This window comes from Prunus mume, linkage group LG6 (genome assembly GCF_029339155.1).
Source record: "Prunus mume cultivar Tortuosa linkage group LG6, ASM2933915v1, whole genome shotgun sequence".
Classification (NCBI taxonomy): Eukaryota; Viridiplantae; Streptophyta; class Magnoliopsida; order Rosales; family Rosaceae; genus Prunus; species Prunus mume.
This window is the reverse complement of record NC_142703.1, coordinates 11798346-11815826: the sequence shown is the minus strand read 5'-3', so window position 1 is coordinate 11815826 and position 17481 is coordinate 11798346. Positions and strand designations below refer to the sequence as shown.

The 17481-nt window shown below is 40.2% G+C and overlaps 1 protein-coding gene and 1 long non-coding RNA gene across 9 annotated transcripts; one reads left to right on the top strand and one right to left on the bottom strand.

Moving 5' to 3' along the window:
• Positions 1-4833: 4833 nt before the first annotated feature.
• On the top strand, positions 4834-6944 carry LOC103334711 (uncharacterized). Its single transcript, XM_008237689.2, has one exon. It carries the CDS (start codon positions 4846-4848, stop codon positions 6697-6699), a length of 1854 nt encoding a protein of 617 aa, XP_008235911.2. The 5' UTR covers positions 4834-4845; the 3' UTR covers positions 6700-6944.
• A 1600-nt stretch (positions 6945-8544) lies between these two features.
• LOC148916069 (uncharacterized) lies at positions 8545-16570 on the bottom strand. Of its 8 annotated transcripts, none has more exons than XR_016128254.1 (6): positions 16091-16568; positions 15517-15597; positions 15355-15421; positions 14857-15237; positions 14623-14748; positions 11674-14478 (listed from the first exon to the last, which is right to left on the bottom strand). It is a non-coding gene; the product is annotated as an uncharacterized LOC148916069 (long non-coding RNA). The 8 variants fall into 8 exon arrangements; XR_016128248.1 differs by having other exon boundaries at positions 15769-16565; XR_016128250.1 differs by adding an exon at positions 8545-8847 and having other exon boundaries at positions 14300-14478; positions 15355-16551.
• Positions 16571-17481: the final 911 nt, after the last annotated feature.

The window sequence follows — 17481 nt, the reverse complement described above, 5'->3', positions numbered from 1 at the left end:
TTAGTCATTTTCTTATCTGGAAGGAATTTGGGAATTCCGGTTGTACTGTTGCGTAGAGCACGGTGAGATGAGTCCGTAGACACGTAGTGGGCTCGAATTGGAGTTGTAACGAGAGAGATATAATCAAATGAAGCTCAGTGGCATAATCGTAAATATTTGGAAAATAGATTTTTGGTTAAAAGATGGAATTGCCCCCGTCTCTCTCTCTCTCTCTCTCTCTCTCTCTCTGGTTTCGTGGTTTGGCCGGCCGTGCTCTCATCCGCCACCAAAGTCGACGGGCGGTACCAAAATGACCGCCGTCCTCTTCCTACCCAGGGTCTCGCGCCACCGCCAGATTTCGCCGGAAAAATCGAAGAAAGCCGGTTTCAATCGAAACGGCTTCGTTCTCCGTCGTCCGGCCACCGATTCCGGCAAGTGAGGTATGGTTTCTCACCTATTTTCCGAGCTCTAGCTGATGGTTGGGTAGGATTTCATAAATTTTGAGGCTAAGTAGCTCGATCTACGAATTGAAATTCGGCCGGTTTTGCGATCGCGATTCCGGCCACTTTCGGTCAGTTTTTGGGGTATGTCCAAGAACAAAAGTGACTCCAAATTAGGTGTATTACCTAGGGTAGGAGTCTTGGCTCACGATTTGGAAGTTTTCCGGCGATGCGATATCGCTTTAGACATCCACGCGCTGCCGATGGGTGTGGTGGCGCGTGGGCACTGTAGCTGAGGGGCATTTTTGTCCCATTGCGATCCTCTCGATGTCACGAGCGTGTAGGTATGCTCGGATCTCATTTCGGATACCGTTAGAGTTCCGGACGGATATCGCATATCGTGTATTTTCCGGGTTCGCTAGGTTTGGACCGTTGGATGGTCCTGAAATTATAATATGTTGATCTAAGTGTTACCAGGATCGTGTAGGGTTCGACGGATCGTAAAACGCAGTCCCGGATACTCCGAGAATGCCAAACTTGCAGGACGTGTGTCTTAAACCTGGTAGAACCTATAGGAACTGTCAGATTGGAATTTGGAGGTCGTGGGCCCCGCGGGCCTGTTTGACCAAGTTTGGATAGTTTTACCCTGGGTTGACCGCTAGACTTTCGTTGTAGTTCTACCATTCCAGGAGGGTTAGAATGACCTTAGCGATAGGTCTTGAGCGTTGTCGAGTTAAATGGTTGTTATGCGAATTTAGGATATTATTATATAATTTAAATTGCGAAATTATCAGATGCTATGCCAGGGTTGAGGTTTGTATAGGAGTAGAAATTATACATTATATATCAAATTGTGTGGATGTATAAAGGTAAATAAAGCGATCGAATGTTAGTTACAGTGATATACGCACTACCCCACGTACCCCCCATATTGTGATCATGTTGAGGCCTTTAAACCCGTGCGGGCTTGTGAGAATGTAGTCAGGTCCAGTGTGAGGTCACACGCGTCTTTGGATTAGCGGCGTGTTAGCGGACCCCATACGTGGCGGGTGCGTCCGGCGTATGAGGAGATATGATTGTGTGGTGGTGAGAATGTAGCCGAGCCCGGTGTGAGGTCGCACGCGTCTTTGGATTAATCGGCTTGTTGGCGGACCCCATACGTGGCGGTGCGTCCCGGCGTATGAGGGAGATATGATTGTGTGAGGGTGGTGAGAATGTAGTCGGGCCCGGTGTGAGGTCGCCGCGCGTCTTTGGATTAGTCGGCGTGTTGCGGACCCATCACGTGGCGGGTGCGTCCCGACGTATGAGGAGATATGGTTGTGTGAGGGTGGTGAGAATGTAGCCGGCCCGGTGAGGTCGCACGCGTCTTTGGATTAGTTGGCGTGTTGGCGGACCTCATACGTGGCGGGTGCGTCCCGACGTATGAGAGGAGACATGATTGTGTGCGGGCTGGTGAGAATGTAGCCGGGCCGGTGTTGAGGTCGCACGTGTCTTTGGATTAGCGGCGTGTTGATGGACCCATACGAGGCCAAAGTGCGTCCCGTCGTATGAGAGGATTATGTGATATGTTGATGAGTTCTCCTGTGTCGTAGGTTTATCCGGCGTGCGGATAGGTCCCATACGTAACTTTGAATGTTCCGGCGTATGGGGAGATATTATGATTGTGTTTGGTGAGTTGTGATGATTAAATCCTAGAATGTATGAATTTGTATAGCTGTACTGGTTTCTCTGATATTAGGAGCCGGGATAGATACTGAAAGAGCTATATGTGGCTTGATCCTTAGTAGGTACGTAGGCGCTGAAGTTACTAGGTGCACCACAGATTAGACCCCACTTAGGTGGTCTTACTGAGATTGATTTGGACTTCGTTGTTGGTCCCGAAACTTGGTTGAATTGAGGCTCGTCCTGTGGAACTGAGTGAGTGAAGGTGTGCATAAATAAATTTTGAAGTTGTTATATGCATGTTTGATGCATTAAGTTATTTTAAAATTATTATTGGGCAGTTCTGCTAGAATCATTTGAAGGCCAGAGGCCATTTATGTAATTGCATGAGATTATATTGTGCGTGCTGCCGGTTGGGTTATAAAATGTGTTTTATGCAGGTGGAAATTTTGGGGAAATGTTCAATTTGAGAGGAGACTCTGCGAAATTTCAGCAGAAAGTCTCGTACCCTTAATCCTCTCAGTACGAGGACATAGATTTAAGGAGTGAACCCGAGGCGTGGGTGTGATGCCGGGTCTCCGCAGGTTCGTCTCGGGTTCCGGAAATTCAGGACGGGTCCTGTTAGCTAATTTGTCACGACCCGACTCTAGCACGATATTGTTCGCTTTGGGCCTCCTCTCTGCCCTCACGGTTTTGTTTCGGAGCTCACGAGCAACTTCCCGGTGGGTCACCCATCCTGGGATTGCTCTAGCCTCCAACTCGCTTAACCGGAGTTCCTAAGAATCCGAAGCCGGTGAGCTCCCAAAGGCCTCGTGCTAGGAAGAGAAGTGTCCACACATTTAAGCACTTCACCTTTCCTTCCCCGAGCGATGTGAGATTGCTCACCGTTCTTGCTTCCCCAAGACACGGGTCTTACAATCCACCCCCCTTGGGGCCCAGCGTCTTCGCTAGCACACTTCCGGTCGGGGTCCGACTTTGATACCATTTGTCACGACCCGACTCCCCTAGCACGATATTGTCCGCTTTGAGCCCCTCTCTCGCCCTCACGGTTTTGTTTCTGGGAGCTCACGAGCAACTTCCCAGTGGGTCACCCATCCTGGGATTGCTCTAGCCTCCAACTCGCTTAACTTCGGAGTTCCTAAGAATCCGAAGCCGGTGAAGCTCCCAAAAGGCCTCGTGCTAGGAAGAGAAGTGTCCACACATTTAAGCACTTCACCTTTCCCTCCCCGAGCGATGTGGGATTGCTCACCGTTCTTGCTTCCCCAAGACACGGGTCTTACAAATTTTTTCTTTGGGAGTAGTAAACTTGCAAAACAAAGATGCCACTATTTAGATCTCCATGTCTATATAAATAGTACCATCTTTCCTATATATTTTTCACGACTATGTATACATTTCACACAGTTTTAAAACCCGCAGCATCGCGCGGGCACCATGGCTAGTATCAGCTAGACTTGATCCAAGGCCATGATCTCAAGTCCAAGTTGAAATTTATTACGTGTGAACCGACGACGACACCCGCGAAGGTACATAATATTCTGGAGGTGTTTGATTTGATTTTGGAGGTGGGTGTGAATGAAAATTTGCAGGCAGAGCAGATGATCAAGAAGGTTTTTGTGTTTACTCGGCTACACACACCTAATGGTGGTCGCTCGGAGATTGAGCATGAGTTATTGCGGGCCAAGTTTGAGGCAATACGGAGCAAATATAAGGACAAAGGGTACGGGGATGATGCGGTGCCACACATTCTGTTTTGCGATGATAATCACCCGCACTGGATTTGCACTAAACATCCAGGCTTCACGCGGTTGGGTGGCTTTTGGAACTTAAACCACCACATTTCCAAGTCCTTGTGGGAAAATGGAGGGGAAATTGGCATGCACCATGTCATGGATGCCGCCATCGCTGACAAACAGTATCAAGCAAGAAATCTTGATTATTATTATTAGTTTTCCTGTTTTAACTTATTTGAATTGTTTCCTAAGTAGCTAGCTATCAATATCGTCTGCATTGAAAATGAAAAAACTATGGACAACTGGTATGTGTATCAAGTATTTTTATTATATTATTACATGGATTGATATTAGGCTTAATTAGTGTCCCCAAACTCAATTAGAGTCGCACTATATATTGGTATTGGTAGGAAACATTTGTTCTCACCACTTTAATCTAATGTATATCTTCACCAGCATTCTTAACATACGTGTCCATGGGCCTAACTATAGTTAACTCTCTTATTTATTGTATTTATAGAATCATGGTTATGATCATGGATACATTTCAAGTGTTGAGAATGACGGTGATGGTACACCTTGAGTTCAAATGATTTGTAATTGAGAAGAGGCATGCCAGCTTTGAATTACAGCTGGCTGTTCTAACTGGGCTGGCCGAGATGGGACACAAAGTTAAATAAATTTCCCTTTTTTTGTTCCAAGATTTATTGCCTTGGGGACCAAGGATTTTCCTTTCCTTTTCTACAAGATAAAACGGGCAGTTTCGTTGGATTTTATTTTCTTATATTTATCTATTTATTTTACTGATGAAATGCGGTCCAGCTGAGTAAAAGGCTCGCCAACAGCTACTAGGCCATGGGCTCCATCCTTATGACCACGTCAGGATCCACAGTGGAGAAGGCCTTTTACTCCTCGGTACCTACCAAGCTTCTTTGAATAAGAACCCTAGCTTCTCCCAGGGATATATATATATATATATATATATATATATATCTATCAAAAGAAAGACGAGAGAAAAAGAGACGAGGGAGATGAATAACGCAGTGGTGCCGAGGGGTCAAGTGTACTGTTTGACGAGGGCGAGTAGGGTTGTTGCGATTCCGAACAAACCAGGATGCCTCCCAAACCTTGTCAATGTCGCCGGCAAAGCCAAATTACTAGTAGCTGCACCCACACCAACCCCATTCCCAATCCAAACAATCCAAAGCAGCAGAAGAAGAAGCTTCCCTTTAATGGCTACTTCCCACCATAACGCTGACATTGCCAACAACAACTTCCCTTTTATTCCCTCGTCCTACGGTGACCCCTGCCTTGATCTCTTTTTCAACGCCCTCATACCGGACGACAGAGATACTAACCAATGCCTTACATATCTAAAACAAATGCTTCCCTTGGCCTGGTCCCACAATCCCCTTGCCACTCTCAAGCTTATCTTCAGCGCCGAGTCTATCGGTTTTTTCTTAAAAAAGTTGGACACGGCCGTGCTTTGGCTCCACCAGAACCACCCCAACACTCTGTTACACAACCTCCACTCCATTGCTGACTTGCCCGGGGCTGGGAGTTTCTATGCCCTTGTCCAAATTCTGTACGTCCTTCTGGTTCAGAAGCAAGGCGGCCAAGGCAAATACAACGACGCTGCTGCGGATCTGCTGAATCTTCATCCTGAGAGGTACGACCGTGACCCAGATTATAGGTTGTTTCACGACCGCGTTATAGATGTTTTTGTGGAGCAGCTCAAGTCTGATATCGAGAAAATGAAGCAGCACACGCTGGAATTGGAGCCATCTGATTATTTAAGTGATGATGATGAGGACTACGTCACTCGTGAATACGCCATGAGTGAATACCACCGCCCCTGCAAAGTTTCGGCTGCAGAGTGTTGCACTTCAAAAAACGAGTGGGATGACCATCGCGCCCGCGCCATTTTTCTGCGTGAAAGCATTGCGAGGAGGCTCTTCCCGCCAGAATCAGATCCATCAGAAGAGTGGGAACTCCTAAGGAAGGACTTTTTGGTGCCCTTGACCAATTACTACAAGCGTCGACGCGTGTCGGAAAGCCGACAGTTTTGGGTTAAGAAGTATTTGGAGGAGGTGAAAGCAGGAGGAGGTACTGGCATAATAAATCCCGATGCCTTGCTTCCAAATGAGATCATAGACTACGTATACGAAGAAGATGAGGATGTTGGGGAAGCGGCGGCCGAGCTTCAGTGGAAGGCAATGGTGGACATGTACCTAAAGCAGCAGCAAAAGCAGGGGGAGGGTTTGGGCAAATTCAAAAACTGGTTGGTGGTGGGCGGTATACCCAACAATTTTGCTGCGTGTTTGAGATTTCTCATGTCTGAACTGAGTGAAGAGCCATGGAAAGGAACGTTCATTGGTGGAGATGAAGATGAGCCGGAATGGATACAAGGCGAAGGGCATGATCTTAAGTCCAAGTGCAAGTTGATGAGGAAATCCGATGACTACTTTGGGTTTTTGAAGGCAATTGATTTAATTTTGGAGGTGGGTGTGAATGCGAATTTGAAGGCAGAGCATATGATCAAGAAGGTGATTGTGTTCCAAAGCCTGAAGCCAGGTTGGATTTGCACCTCGGTTTGGCACTATGATCAACTAGTGAACGACGTTGAGTCAATACGGAGTAAGTATAAGGACAAGGGGTACGGAGACGATGCGGTGCCACACATTGTACTTTGGGATGTTTGTGAAGATTGGAGTATCCCGCATTCTTGGATTTGTACACAACATCCAGGGTTCACGCGGTTGAGTGGCTTCTCCGGTCATTTGGTTAAGTCCTTCTTGGACAATGGCGGGGAAATCGGGCCGCACCATCTCATGGAAGCAGTCATCGCTGACAAAGAGTATCAAGCTCTTGCTGTAGTTGACTGACCGACCGAGACTCAACTGTTGAACAACTGATGTGCTAGGCTACTAGCTGCTGGTGATAAAAATAAATCTTGTACGATTGGATTATGGTTTGATCTCAACATTACGTTTGACATCATCTATTCTAATTTTTCCAAGCAACATTGTCTGTATGCTCTGAAAGTGAAAGAAAACTGTATGCTAAAATTTGGATTTAGAGCCTATTACATAGGTTACTGATGCCTATTATTATTATTATGTAATAGAAATCTGATATCCAGAATGAGGGCTAAATTTACTGGTATAATGAGGCCTTGTTTGGTAAGACGGATTGGACTGGACAAGTCCAATTAAAGTGGATATGGATTCAGTTTATTGTTTCGGTTTCGAATCCGCTCTCATCGATTGCTCTTCAACTCCTATGCTTTTCAAATTTAACTTATTATATTTATGTTGTGATTGATGGACACTTACTATTACTTAAGACTTATATTTGTTGGATTATACACCCAAAATATTGGTTTTGACGCGTTCTCTAAGGTGTCTGACAGTTTTTTGGAAGACAAAGATGATAACTCTATCTACATGAATTATCAAGTGAACAAATGAAAGATGGAGTTACTGACGATGGCTCCAAGTTACCGTCTACAGTCGTCTTGTCTGCCAACTATTTTACTCCTTTGACTGGTAATAAAACTTCCACTACAAGTTAAAATAGGTAATTCTACTATTAATAATTCAAAGGGTACACACCAATCTAAAAATCCCAATAATTATTTTTAGCCAAATAAGAAAAGAGTACCATTAAAACCATTGTTGGGGGAAACCACAGCCACTGATTTTTATTAATTACTCTCATCCGTTGGATCAGGGGACCACTGATTTTGTGTATTTTATGACCCTTTTGTTGTTTGACCAAAATTTTCCCCCACATTCATTATAGTCACATGGTCTGCAACTTGGGGCTTCTTTCTTTTTTATTTTATTTCTTCTGATAAAAAGATTCTTCAATTTCACAAGTTTGAGAATAACATAATTGAGCGTTTAAATTATAAATTATAACTTGTTAAGGTCCTAGATGTAATTCTCCTCTTTTCGTCTACTATCGCTTGTATTTGAAAGTATAAATTTATAAACCACCAGAAAACATGACCTCTTGCCTGCCCTTCAATTTGGGTCTGGTCAGTAGTCACAGGTTGAATTTTGCAAACACTAGGCATGATTAACGTAGCTTTATGTGTTATGATATCATGGATATCTACTTTTCCACAGTAAGCAATTGATCGCTTTTTCTGGTTTCTTTATTGTGAATTGTTCAATGGTGTTATGAGACTTTAAATAAAAAATAAAAAATTGAAGCATATATTGCCTTATTCTTTAAATCAAAGATAAAAAATTATTTCATGAGAGATGACATCATCTTTAGGGAACTCCACTTTGTCTGGGGGTGGCCCGAAATTCTTTTTATGTTAGAGTATGCACTAGATTTAACATGTAGGGTGGGCTAAATTTTTTGTTTCAACAATATTATTCAAAGGGCTCATAAGATGTAGTTTTTTTTTTCTTTTTTTTTTTAAAAAAAATTAATTAATTATAGGGATTTGAGATTCAATTTTCTCTTAGAGGCATGATAGTTTAATTGCTTTTTGGCATGAACATTTGCTAAAATTAAAGGAGCCTATGTCAAAAGACACGTTGACACAGTGGGACTTTTTCCTCATGGAAGGAAATTAAATATATAGGACCCTCTAAAGTCTAAACCGCAATTTCGGCTCCTTTATTTTTAGATTTACTTATTTCGATAAGTGAAAGAGGATTCATACATATAAAGTTATATAAGGAACGATATAAATTATTACCTTTAAAAAGTAAAAAAATAAAAATTATATATTGTACCTTTCTAGTTTCAATTCAAGTGGTGCTACATGTTTTTTATCATGTACGGTGTGCTTGCTTTATAATAAATTGGATTAGATAATTCACTAAATTCCTAAACACCAAATGCGAAGAAGAACCCAAAAATTATCACTAGAATAACTCAACTTTCAAAACTATAAACGATCCCTGTTGGAGCGGAAAATTTTGGATCCTCCAACAAGTAATTTTTGATTTCCATGTTGAGAAGTCGGACACCATCTTTGATTATCACCATTGAGTGAGGAGGGGGGGTACCTGCAAGAAAACACTCCGACGCTCAAGTCAGTGTTTGTTCATGAATACTGCAGTAAAATCAATCATAACTCCATCCCCCTATACTATAGTTAGCCTTGTATAGGCATTGAACTCTTGGACTCCAAGTCCCATATCCCTTATTTATCTCCATGCTCAATGGTAGTGGATATCATGTTATTTGATTCCCCTTCACTCCCTAAATTTAAGGTTCATGGGAAGTGGCTTGTTAATTGGGCCTTAATTTTTGCTCCCATAATCCCCATGTCATTTTTTGCTATATATGCGGTACATAAAAAAAAACAAAAAACAAAACAAAACAAAACAAGTAAGACCATTAGTAGATGCGGTACATACAAAATTCAATATTGACGAAATTCTGCATAAAATTTATATCTATTGTGGTTCTGTGATTATTCAAATCATCATATACGTACAAAACCCCAGTGATGTCTAAATTTGTGAGGTAGCATAGGCATGCAACCCCAATGATGTCTGAGTCTGTGAAGTAGCAGCAAGCCTTGGGAAATCTGTGTATGTAAGTACCTTGAGTGTCGAACCATCTCATCCCCCTCACATGCAGAGCATTGAATCCGAAAACCAATTTCACCAGTTAGGGTCGTACTCTCATTTTCTCTATAATTTCGTTTATGTCTTACACAAAGTTGATTCCAAAAATATTTTTCTTTTTTAAAATCCTATCCGAAAATATTTTTTCCCTTCTAAAATAGTACTCTAATTAAGTTATTTAACATATTTAAAAAATATACTAAAAACTAATAAAATATTGAGGGGTAGCTTTGAAATCTAAAGTCTAATTCGCTTGAGCGGTACCTTTGCAACTACTATCCACGCTTCACTAGAAATAGATTAACTCACCCTCCATATAAACTTCTATTCTCTCACACTCTCAATCTCAACTTATATCCATACAAGAAAATATTCTAGTTTTCTTTACTTAGCCTCTCATCTTCACTGCTTCTCCCTTAATGGAACCAAATATTCCACACTTTCATCAAATGTTGGGCACCACTTTTGCAAAACCTCAGATGTTAATTGATAGACGTGGTCCAAAAGATTCAAAACTAGCGAGGTTAAGAAATACCTATACACCTTTGCAAAATGTCACATAGGCCCGTAACATGGAAATAGCCTATGTCAAAACCGCAATTTCGGCTCATTTATTTTTAGATTTACTTATTTGGACAAGTGAAAGAGGATTCATACATGTAAAGTTATATAAGTAACAATATAAATTACTACCTTTAAAAAGTAAATAAAAATTATATGCGGTACCTTACTAGTTTCATTTCAAATGGTGCTACGTGTTTTTGATCATGTACAGTGTGCTTGCTTTACATTAAATTGGATTGGATAATTCACTAAACACCAAACGTTAACGAGAACCCAATAATCATCACTAGAATAACTCAACTTTCAAAACTATAATAAGATGATTAGTAGATGCGGTGAATACAAAATTAGGATTGACGAAATTTTTCATAAAACTTATAGCTATTCAAATCATCATATACGTACAAAACCTAAGAGGAGTTAATTATAATTCAATGAAGAGATATATATTTAAATATATCTAGGGAGAGTTGATGATACAGAGGGACAATCTACAAAGCGAGCAGCTTGACTGAACGTTGAGCCACTTGTCCACGTTGCAACTCACCCTCTATATAAGTCTCACCTTCTCATCCTCTTCTTCTCACCTCCAACTTCTCACTAACCCACCTCTGCAACTCACCCTCTCGGCTTCTCATCCTCTTCTTCTTACCTCTGCACAACTCTCAACTCTTCTTCACTTCTCCCTCAATAGGACCCAACATTCCAAACCTTGAGTACATATTGAACACCATTTTCTTATAGCCTAATATGTTAATTCAAGGAGGTGCTCCAATAGATTCTAAACTGATGAGGTTGAGGAATACTTATATTTGTTGGAAAGAAGTCACAGATAACAAAAAACAGCTTGTGCTTCAAAGACAAAAATGGCATGATGCTGTCAAACCTATAGAGAAGAAAAAATCAAAGGGTAAGGGTTTCTCATCAAGTAATCCAGAGCCCGATCCTCTTCTAGAAGCCACCGAATCTTTCGCCCAAACTCAGACCAATTTTAAAGCATTTATAAGGTCCTTTATACTATGACCTAACCTTCCCCTCATGGTATGGAACATGGGTCATGTTGACCACTTGGTGCTATTATGGTCAATGTATGAGGATCAACGCTTACACATTTTGGCCGAGCTGACTGATGAGTTCCAATGGACTAACACAAAGGTATACACACCCCCAGGAATTATTGGCGAAAGCAAAGATGACGTTGGAACCATATGGGTTCAAGGTCAAAGTCTTGAAAGACAAACATCTCAAAAGAATCAGCAGTAAAAAGAAAAAAAAAATAGTGAGGTAGTTAGTTCGTAAATTTGTTTTAGTTTTTTATCTAGACATCAACTGAAAAAAAAATGATGTTTTTTGTTTTTGCAAGTGCACGCCATGCTAAGGGCTGAGATGGTGTTATTTTTCGTTGTATTTTTCATTCCACAACACCACCTCATCCCTGCATGGCATGCACCTGCGAAAACAAAAAACAACATTTTTTCAGTTGATGTCCAAATAAAGAACTAAAACAAATTTACGAAGCAACTGCCTCACTATTTTTTTTTTTTTTTTTACTGCTGATTCCTTTGAGATGTTTATCTTTCAAGACTTTGACCTTGAACCCATATGGCTCCAACGTCATCTTTGCTTTCGCCAATAATTCCTGAGGGGGTGTATACCTTTGTGTTAGTCCGTTGGAACTCATCACTCGCCAAAATGTGTAAGCGTTGATCCTCATACATTGACCACATCAGCACCAAGTGGTCAACATCACCCATGTTCCATACCATGAGGGAAAGGTTAGGTCCTAGTATAAAGGACCTTATAAATGCTTTAAAATTGGTCTGAGTTTGGGCGAAGGATTCGGTGGCTTCTAGAAGAGGATCGGGCTCTGGATTACTTGATGAGAAACCCTTACCCTTTGATTTTTTCTTCTCTATAGGTTTGACAGCATCATGCCATTTTTGTCTTTGAAGCACAAGCTGTTTTTTGTTATCTGTGACTTCTTTCCAACGAATATAAGTATTCGTCAACCTCATCAGTTTAGAATCTATTGGAGCACCTCCTTGAATTAACATATTAGGCTCTAAGAAAATGGTGTTCAATATGTACTCAAGGTTTAGAATGTTGGGTCCCATTGAGGGAGAAGTGAAAAAGAGATGAGAATTGAGAGTTGTGCGGAGGTAAGAAGAAAAGGATGAGAAGCCGAGATGGTGAGTTGCAGAGGTGGGTTAGTGAGAAGTTGAGAGTTGGAGGTGAGAAGAAGAGGATGAGAAGGTGAGACTTATACAGAGGGTGAGTTGCAACGTGGACAAGTGGCTCAACGTTCACTCAAGCTGCCCGCTTTGTAGATTGTCCCTCTGTGTCATCAACTCTCTCTAGATATATTTAAATATACATATATCTCTTCATTGAATTATAATTAACTCCCCTTAGGTTTTGTACGTATATGATGATTTGAATAACCACACAACTACAATAGCTAAAAGTTTAATGAAAAATTTCGTCAATCCTAATTTTGTATTCACCGCATCTACTAATCATCTTATTATAGTTTTGAAAGTTGAGTTATTCTAGTGATGATTATTGGGTTCTCGTTAACGTTTGGTGTTTAGGAATTTAGTGAATTATCCAATCCAATTTAATGTAAAGCAAGCACACTATACATGATCAAAAACACGTAGCACCATTTGAAATGAAACTAGTAAGGTACCGCATATAATTTTTATTTACTTTTTAAAGGTAGTAATTTATATAATTTATATTGCTACTTATATAACTTTACATGTATGAATCCTCTTTCACTTGTCCAAATAAGTAAATCTAAAAATAAATGAGCCGAAATTGCGGTTTTGACATAGGCTATTTCCATCAAGATGGGCATTTACAAATTTGGCGAGGCTATCTAATGACTTCGAATGGACAAACAAAGTGGTATACACCAAGCATAAATTCTTAGTGAGATCAAAGAAAGAGTTGGCACCACATGGGTTCACGGTCGAAGTGTTGAAAGACAAAGACATCAAAAGTTCAGTAACAAAAATAATTAGTCAAGTAGTTACTTAGCAAATTTCGTGTGAGCCTGAGTGAAGGCTTGAGTAGCTTCTTGAAAAGGATTGGGCTCTGGAAAAGTGGTGTCCAATATTAGCATCCGAGGTTTTGCAAAAGTGGTGCCCAATATTTGATGAAAATGTGGAATATTTGGTTCCATTGAGGGAGAAGCAGTAAAGAAGAGATGAGAAGCTGAGTAAAGAAAACTGGAATATTTTGTTGTATGGAGATAAGTTGAGATTTAGAGTGTGAGGGAATAAAAGTTTATATGGAGAAGCAGTAAAGAAGAGATGAGAAGCTGAGTAAAGAAAACTGGAATATTTTGTTATATGGAGATAAGTTGAGATTGAGAGTGTGAGGGAATAAAAGTTTATATGGAGAGTGAGTTAATCTGTTTCTAGTGAAGCGTGGATGGCATTTGCAAAGCTACTGCTCAAGTGAATTAGACTTTAGATTTCAAAGCTTCCCCTCAATATTTTATTAGCTATTAGTATATTTTTTAAAATCTATTAAATAATTTAATTAGAGTACTATTTTAGAAGGAAAAAATATTTTCGGATAGGATTTTTAAAAAGAAAAATATTTTTGGAATAAACTGTGTAAGACATATAAGGAATTGTATAGAAAATGAGAGTACTACCCTAATTGGTGAAATTGGTTTTGGATTCAATGTTCTGCATGTGAGGGGATGAGGTGGTTCGACACTCAAGATATGTACATACATAGATTTCCCAAAGCTTGCTGCTACTTTGCTGCTACTTCACAGACTCAGACATCATTGGGGTTGCATGCTTATGCTACCTCACAAACTTAGACATCACTGGGGTTTTGTACGTATATGATGATTTGAATAATCACAGAACTACAATATCTATAAATTTTATGCAAAATTTCATCAATCTTAAATTTTGTATGTACCGCATCTACTAATGATCTTACTATTTTTTTTTTCCGCAAACAGTGTTCATTAGTTTAGGTGGCTTTTATACATTGTTCTCAACATTGCCTCTCTATTATAAAAATAAAAATGAAGTATATTGTTTGCTATTGAGTTATGTACCAATTTAATTATTGGGAATGAAACTGAGACATTTTATAAATAAAAAAACAGCAGAAAGAATAGATGTACATGCTAAATGTTGAACATGCTAGCACAAGTGACGCACATGCCAAATGTTGAACTTACAGCTAGCACAGGTGAAAAAAAGGACCACCTTTAATGAAAAAGGATGGAGTACGCGAGAGAGAGAGAGAGAGATATATATATATATATATATATATACTGTATACATACCTTCTTGGATCTAGTCAGTGACATGAAAAAACCTTTAATGAACGAGGATGGAGTACGCAATTATGAAGAGTTATTTACTTGTTTTCCATGTTTTGTCCAACATTTCTCAATTCTGTAAACTCCATCGTATCGTAGCCCTGCTGGCGGGGGCAAAAGAGGAGCGTTTCTCCTTCTTGGATCTGCCCAAAAGAATAATTAGTGTTAGCTAAAACACAAAAGATTCAACCAAAACGATAAAGAAAACAAAAATGACAAAGTTTTTAAGTGAAAAAAATTTGTTCTCGCATCAGATATTTTCTATTTGACAAAGACACAAAACTCACCTGACAACTCGAACAGGGTAACCCTGTAGGCAACTTTCTCTTAGCGCCTGATTCCTCAGCTCTAACTTCTGATCAAAAGTGTGAGCCTTATTTGTACGCTTATTGCCACTAAGGTCCCTTCCACCACTGTACAGTTCAGCACAAAACCAAAGATTAATTAAGACAGAACAGGTAAATTAAAAAATCATTATGAATTAATTAATTATAATAATTATAATAATTAAATATAATTACCTCCCTGTGTAAAGAAACCACTCGCCATGGTCCTCATCATCTTCATAGCCACCAGAGAGAACCACCGACTAGGCCCCATGTTTGGACTGCCCGGCAATCCCAGAAATCATCGGAAATCATCAGAAATCATCTACATGCCCACCAGAGAGAACCCTAAACCCCAACTAGGCTCAAATAACTTGAGTTTAATTAATTAGCACCACAATAAATAAGTGGATAATCTGAAGCCACCATACTACCAGGTTCACATGATGCCTTAAATCTTAAACCTAAAAATTGGTTAGAATATTACCCTGGAGAAGTTTTATGTGCTGGTTCCACCTTCAGTATTTTTGGGTTCCTTGCAGCATTTACCTTCTTGCCAAAGAAGCATAAACCTTCCTGAAAAATAAAGGGGAAAAAGAAGTAAAGATTGATAACTCAGATCTACAAAAGGCTGAGAAACAGAAGAAGCAGAGAGATAAAAAACAGAGGAGGTAATTAAAGCTATGTATTTACCTATGAACTTCTTGAACAACTTCTTCTGGGTTGGGATGTTGGCCAGGAAGAGTGAGGTTGAGGAATGCTGTGGCAAGAGAGGAAAATGAGCAGAGAAGAAAGGGGGGAGATGAGATGAATTCGCAAGGGGGAGATATCTGAGAATAAGCTATGCAGGGTTACCTTGAAAGTACCCATGTATGAGAATTAGAGAAGACGACTATGATCTCTGAGGCCACGCGGGTTTGAGCGGCTTTGGTTTATCTGAAAATTGGAAGAATTAAAAGGAAATTCTGGAAGAGTAAAGAAGAAGCCACATTCGATCTCTCAGCTACCAAATAAAAAATTAGACAAAAATTTGTATAATTATAAAGGATAAGCTATGAAATCAGAATGGTAGAATGCGAGGAGAGATGAGATGGTGGTGGGGTTTACCAGTGCAGATGATAGGTCTTTGGAGGAGAGGAGTGAGTTCTAAATCTGGAGGTTCAAGTTTAGGTGGAAGTATGTAAATGAAGTGCGTAAACACTTGACCGACAAGGGAGAAGAGAAGAGAAGAGAAGGCGTGAACATGATGAGAGGAAGCACAGGTTGTTTTGGTTATAAGGAAGCGCGGTTTTTCAAACTTTGTCAACAAGCACAGGTTTAGTGTGTAAAGAATGCAAATTACAATTGTGGCCTCTCCTACGACAACTTGTCTTTTCTTATCTTTGTACCGTTGGGACTTGGATTTTATGGCGGTCTGAGTTGTGCTTACTGGGTTTTACACTTTCTCGTGTTTCGGTTCCATCACTCCATGACTCTGACCTCACATAATAATTCATATTGAAACGAAGTTGCCACGTTCTGGACAAATACGAGATGTATGGCCTTGTCGGTTGCATAGCTGGCATGTCTCTTGAAACTGAAACGGGGGCTGATATGGTGGTGTAGGAAGGAGCGGTGAGCGATTATCTGGTGGAGGCAGTGAGGGAGTGTTATCACGACGAGTCCGGCCTGGTGCTTGGGTTCCAAGTGTTGCTTCGATTTGAATTCCAGCTGTTGTGGGAGTTGGAGTTCCAGCTGTTGCTTCGATTTTTCTTCGTTTGTTTTTTTTTTTTTTTTGAAAGAAAAGTAGTGGGAATTTTTGTACAAAAGGAAAAAAGGGTTTATAATATATAGACGTGAGGTGATGAATCAATGAGATGAGAGTGAGATACTTTATTTTACTTTATAGCAGAAGAAGCAGATCCATGAAAAGTCATTGACCAAAAGCCAAGCCAAGACACTCCTGTAATTACAACGTGAAAAATATCAAGGGAGCTTGAGCACAGCTCTTCTTCATTACTTACGGTTTTTGGTTATCTCTCATTCTGGAGATTAATTAAACCAACTTAATTAAGAAAATATTGTTTTAGACTCGTAAAAATCTGACATTCATATTCTTAAGAATCCTTCCTCTTGCTGCAACTAGTGTCTTATTACTATACTAGGTTAGGTTGGCTTCGAATTAATGAAAATCCATCTATCTGGAGAAGAGTTGCTCTAGAGCTGACAGATTGGCTAAGATAGAAACCTGTCGCCATTCGATGAGGTGTCAACAATCATTAGGGACGACACGTGGTCCTGCATCATCGTCCTCCTCACCTTCTGGCTCTTTGGTTTGTATCTATATATCTAATTTTCAAATTAACTATGTTTTTAACATATTGTTATTTTCTGGTCGATTATTATTCGTAATGAAGCTCCTAATTGGATGTTGCAGTTTCGATGACTTTGATTTTGGGAGTGTATGGGTCTTCAAGTTTAGAGCTAGGCCCTAATAGTTCAATTCTTCTGCAACCTAACCCCATATTTGCGCAGTCTGTAAGGGTATTTTTGGCACTAGCTCTACCATTTTCCATTTTACCTATATGATTCTGTGTGGTAATCTTTTGGTGGGCATTTATTAGGTAGAAGAGCTGAATATATCAAGTCCTGGTCATGTACTATATGGTTTCTATAATACTCCTCCTCTTGATACTGAAATTAGTTTTGAATTCAATGATCTGCATGTGAGGGGATGGGATGGATGTACATACACAGATTTAACAAGGCATGAGCTTGATGCTACCTCACAGACTCAGACATCATTGCATGTGTTGCATGCAAAGATTTATATTTCTTGGT

What these genes read in the sequence shown, in the direction of transcription:
- LOC103334711 (XM_008237689.2), top strand. Translation starts at nt 4,846, where the DNA reads ATGAATAACGCAGTGGTGCCGAGGGGTCAAGTGTACTGTTTGACGAGG.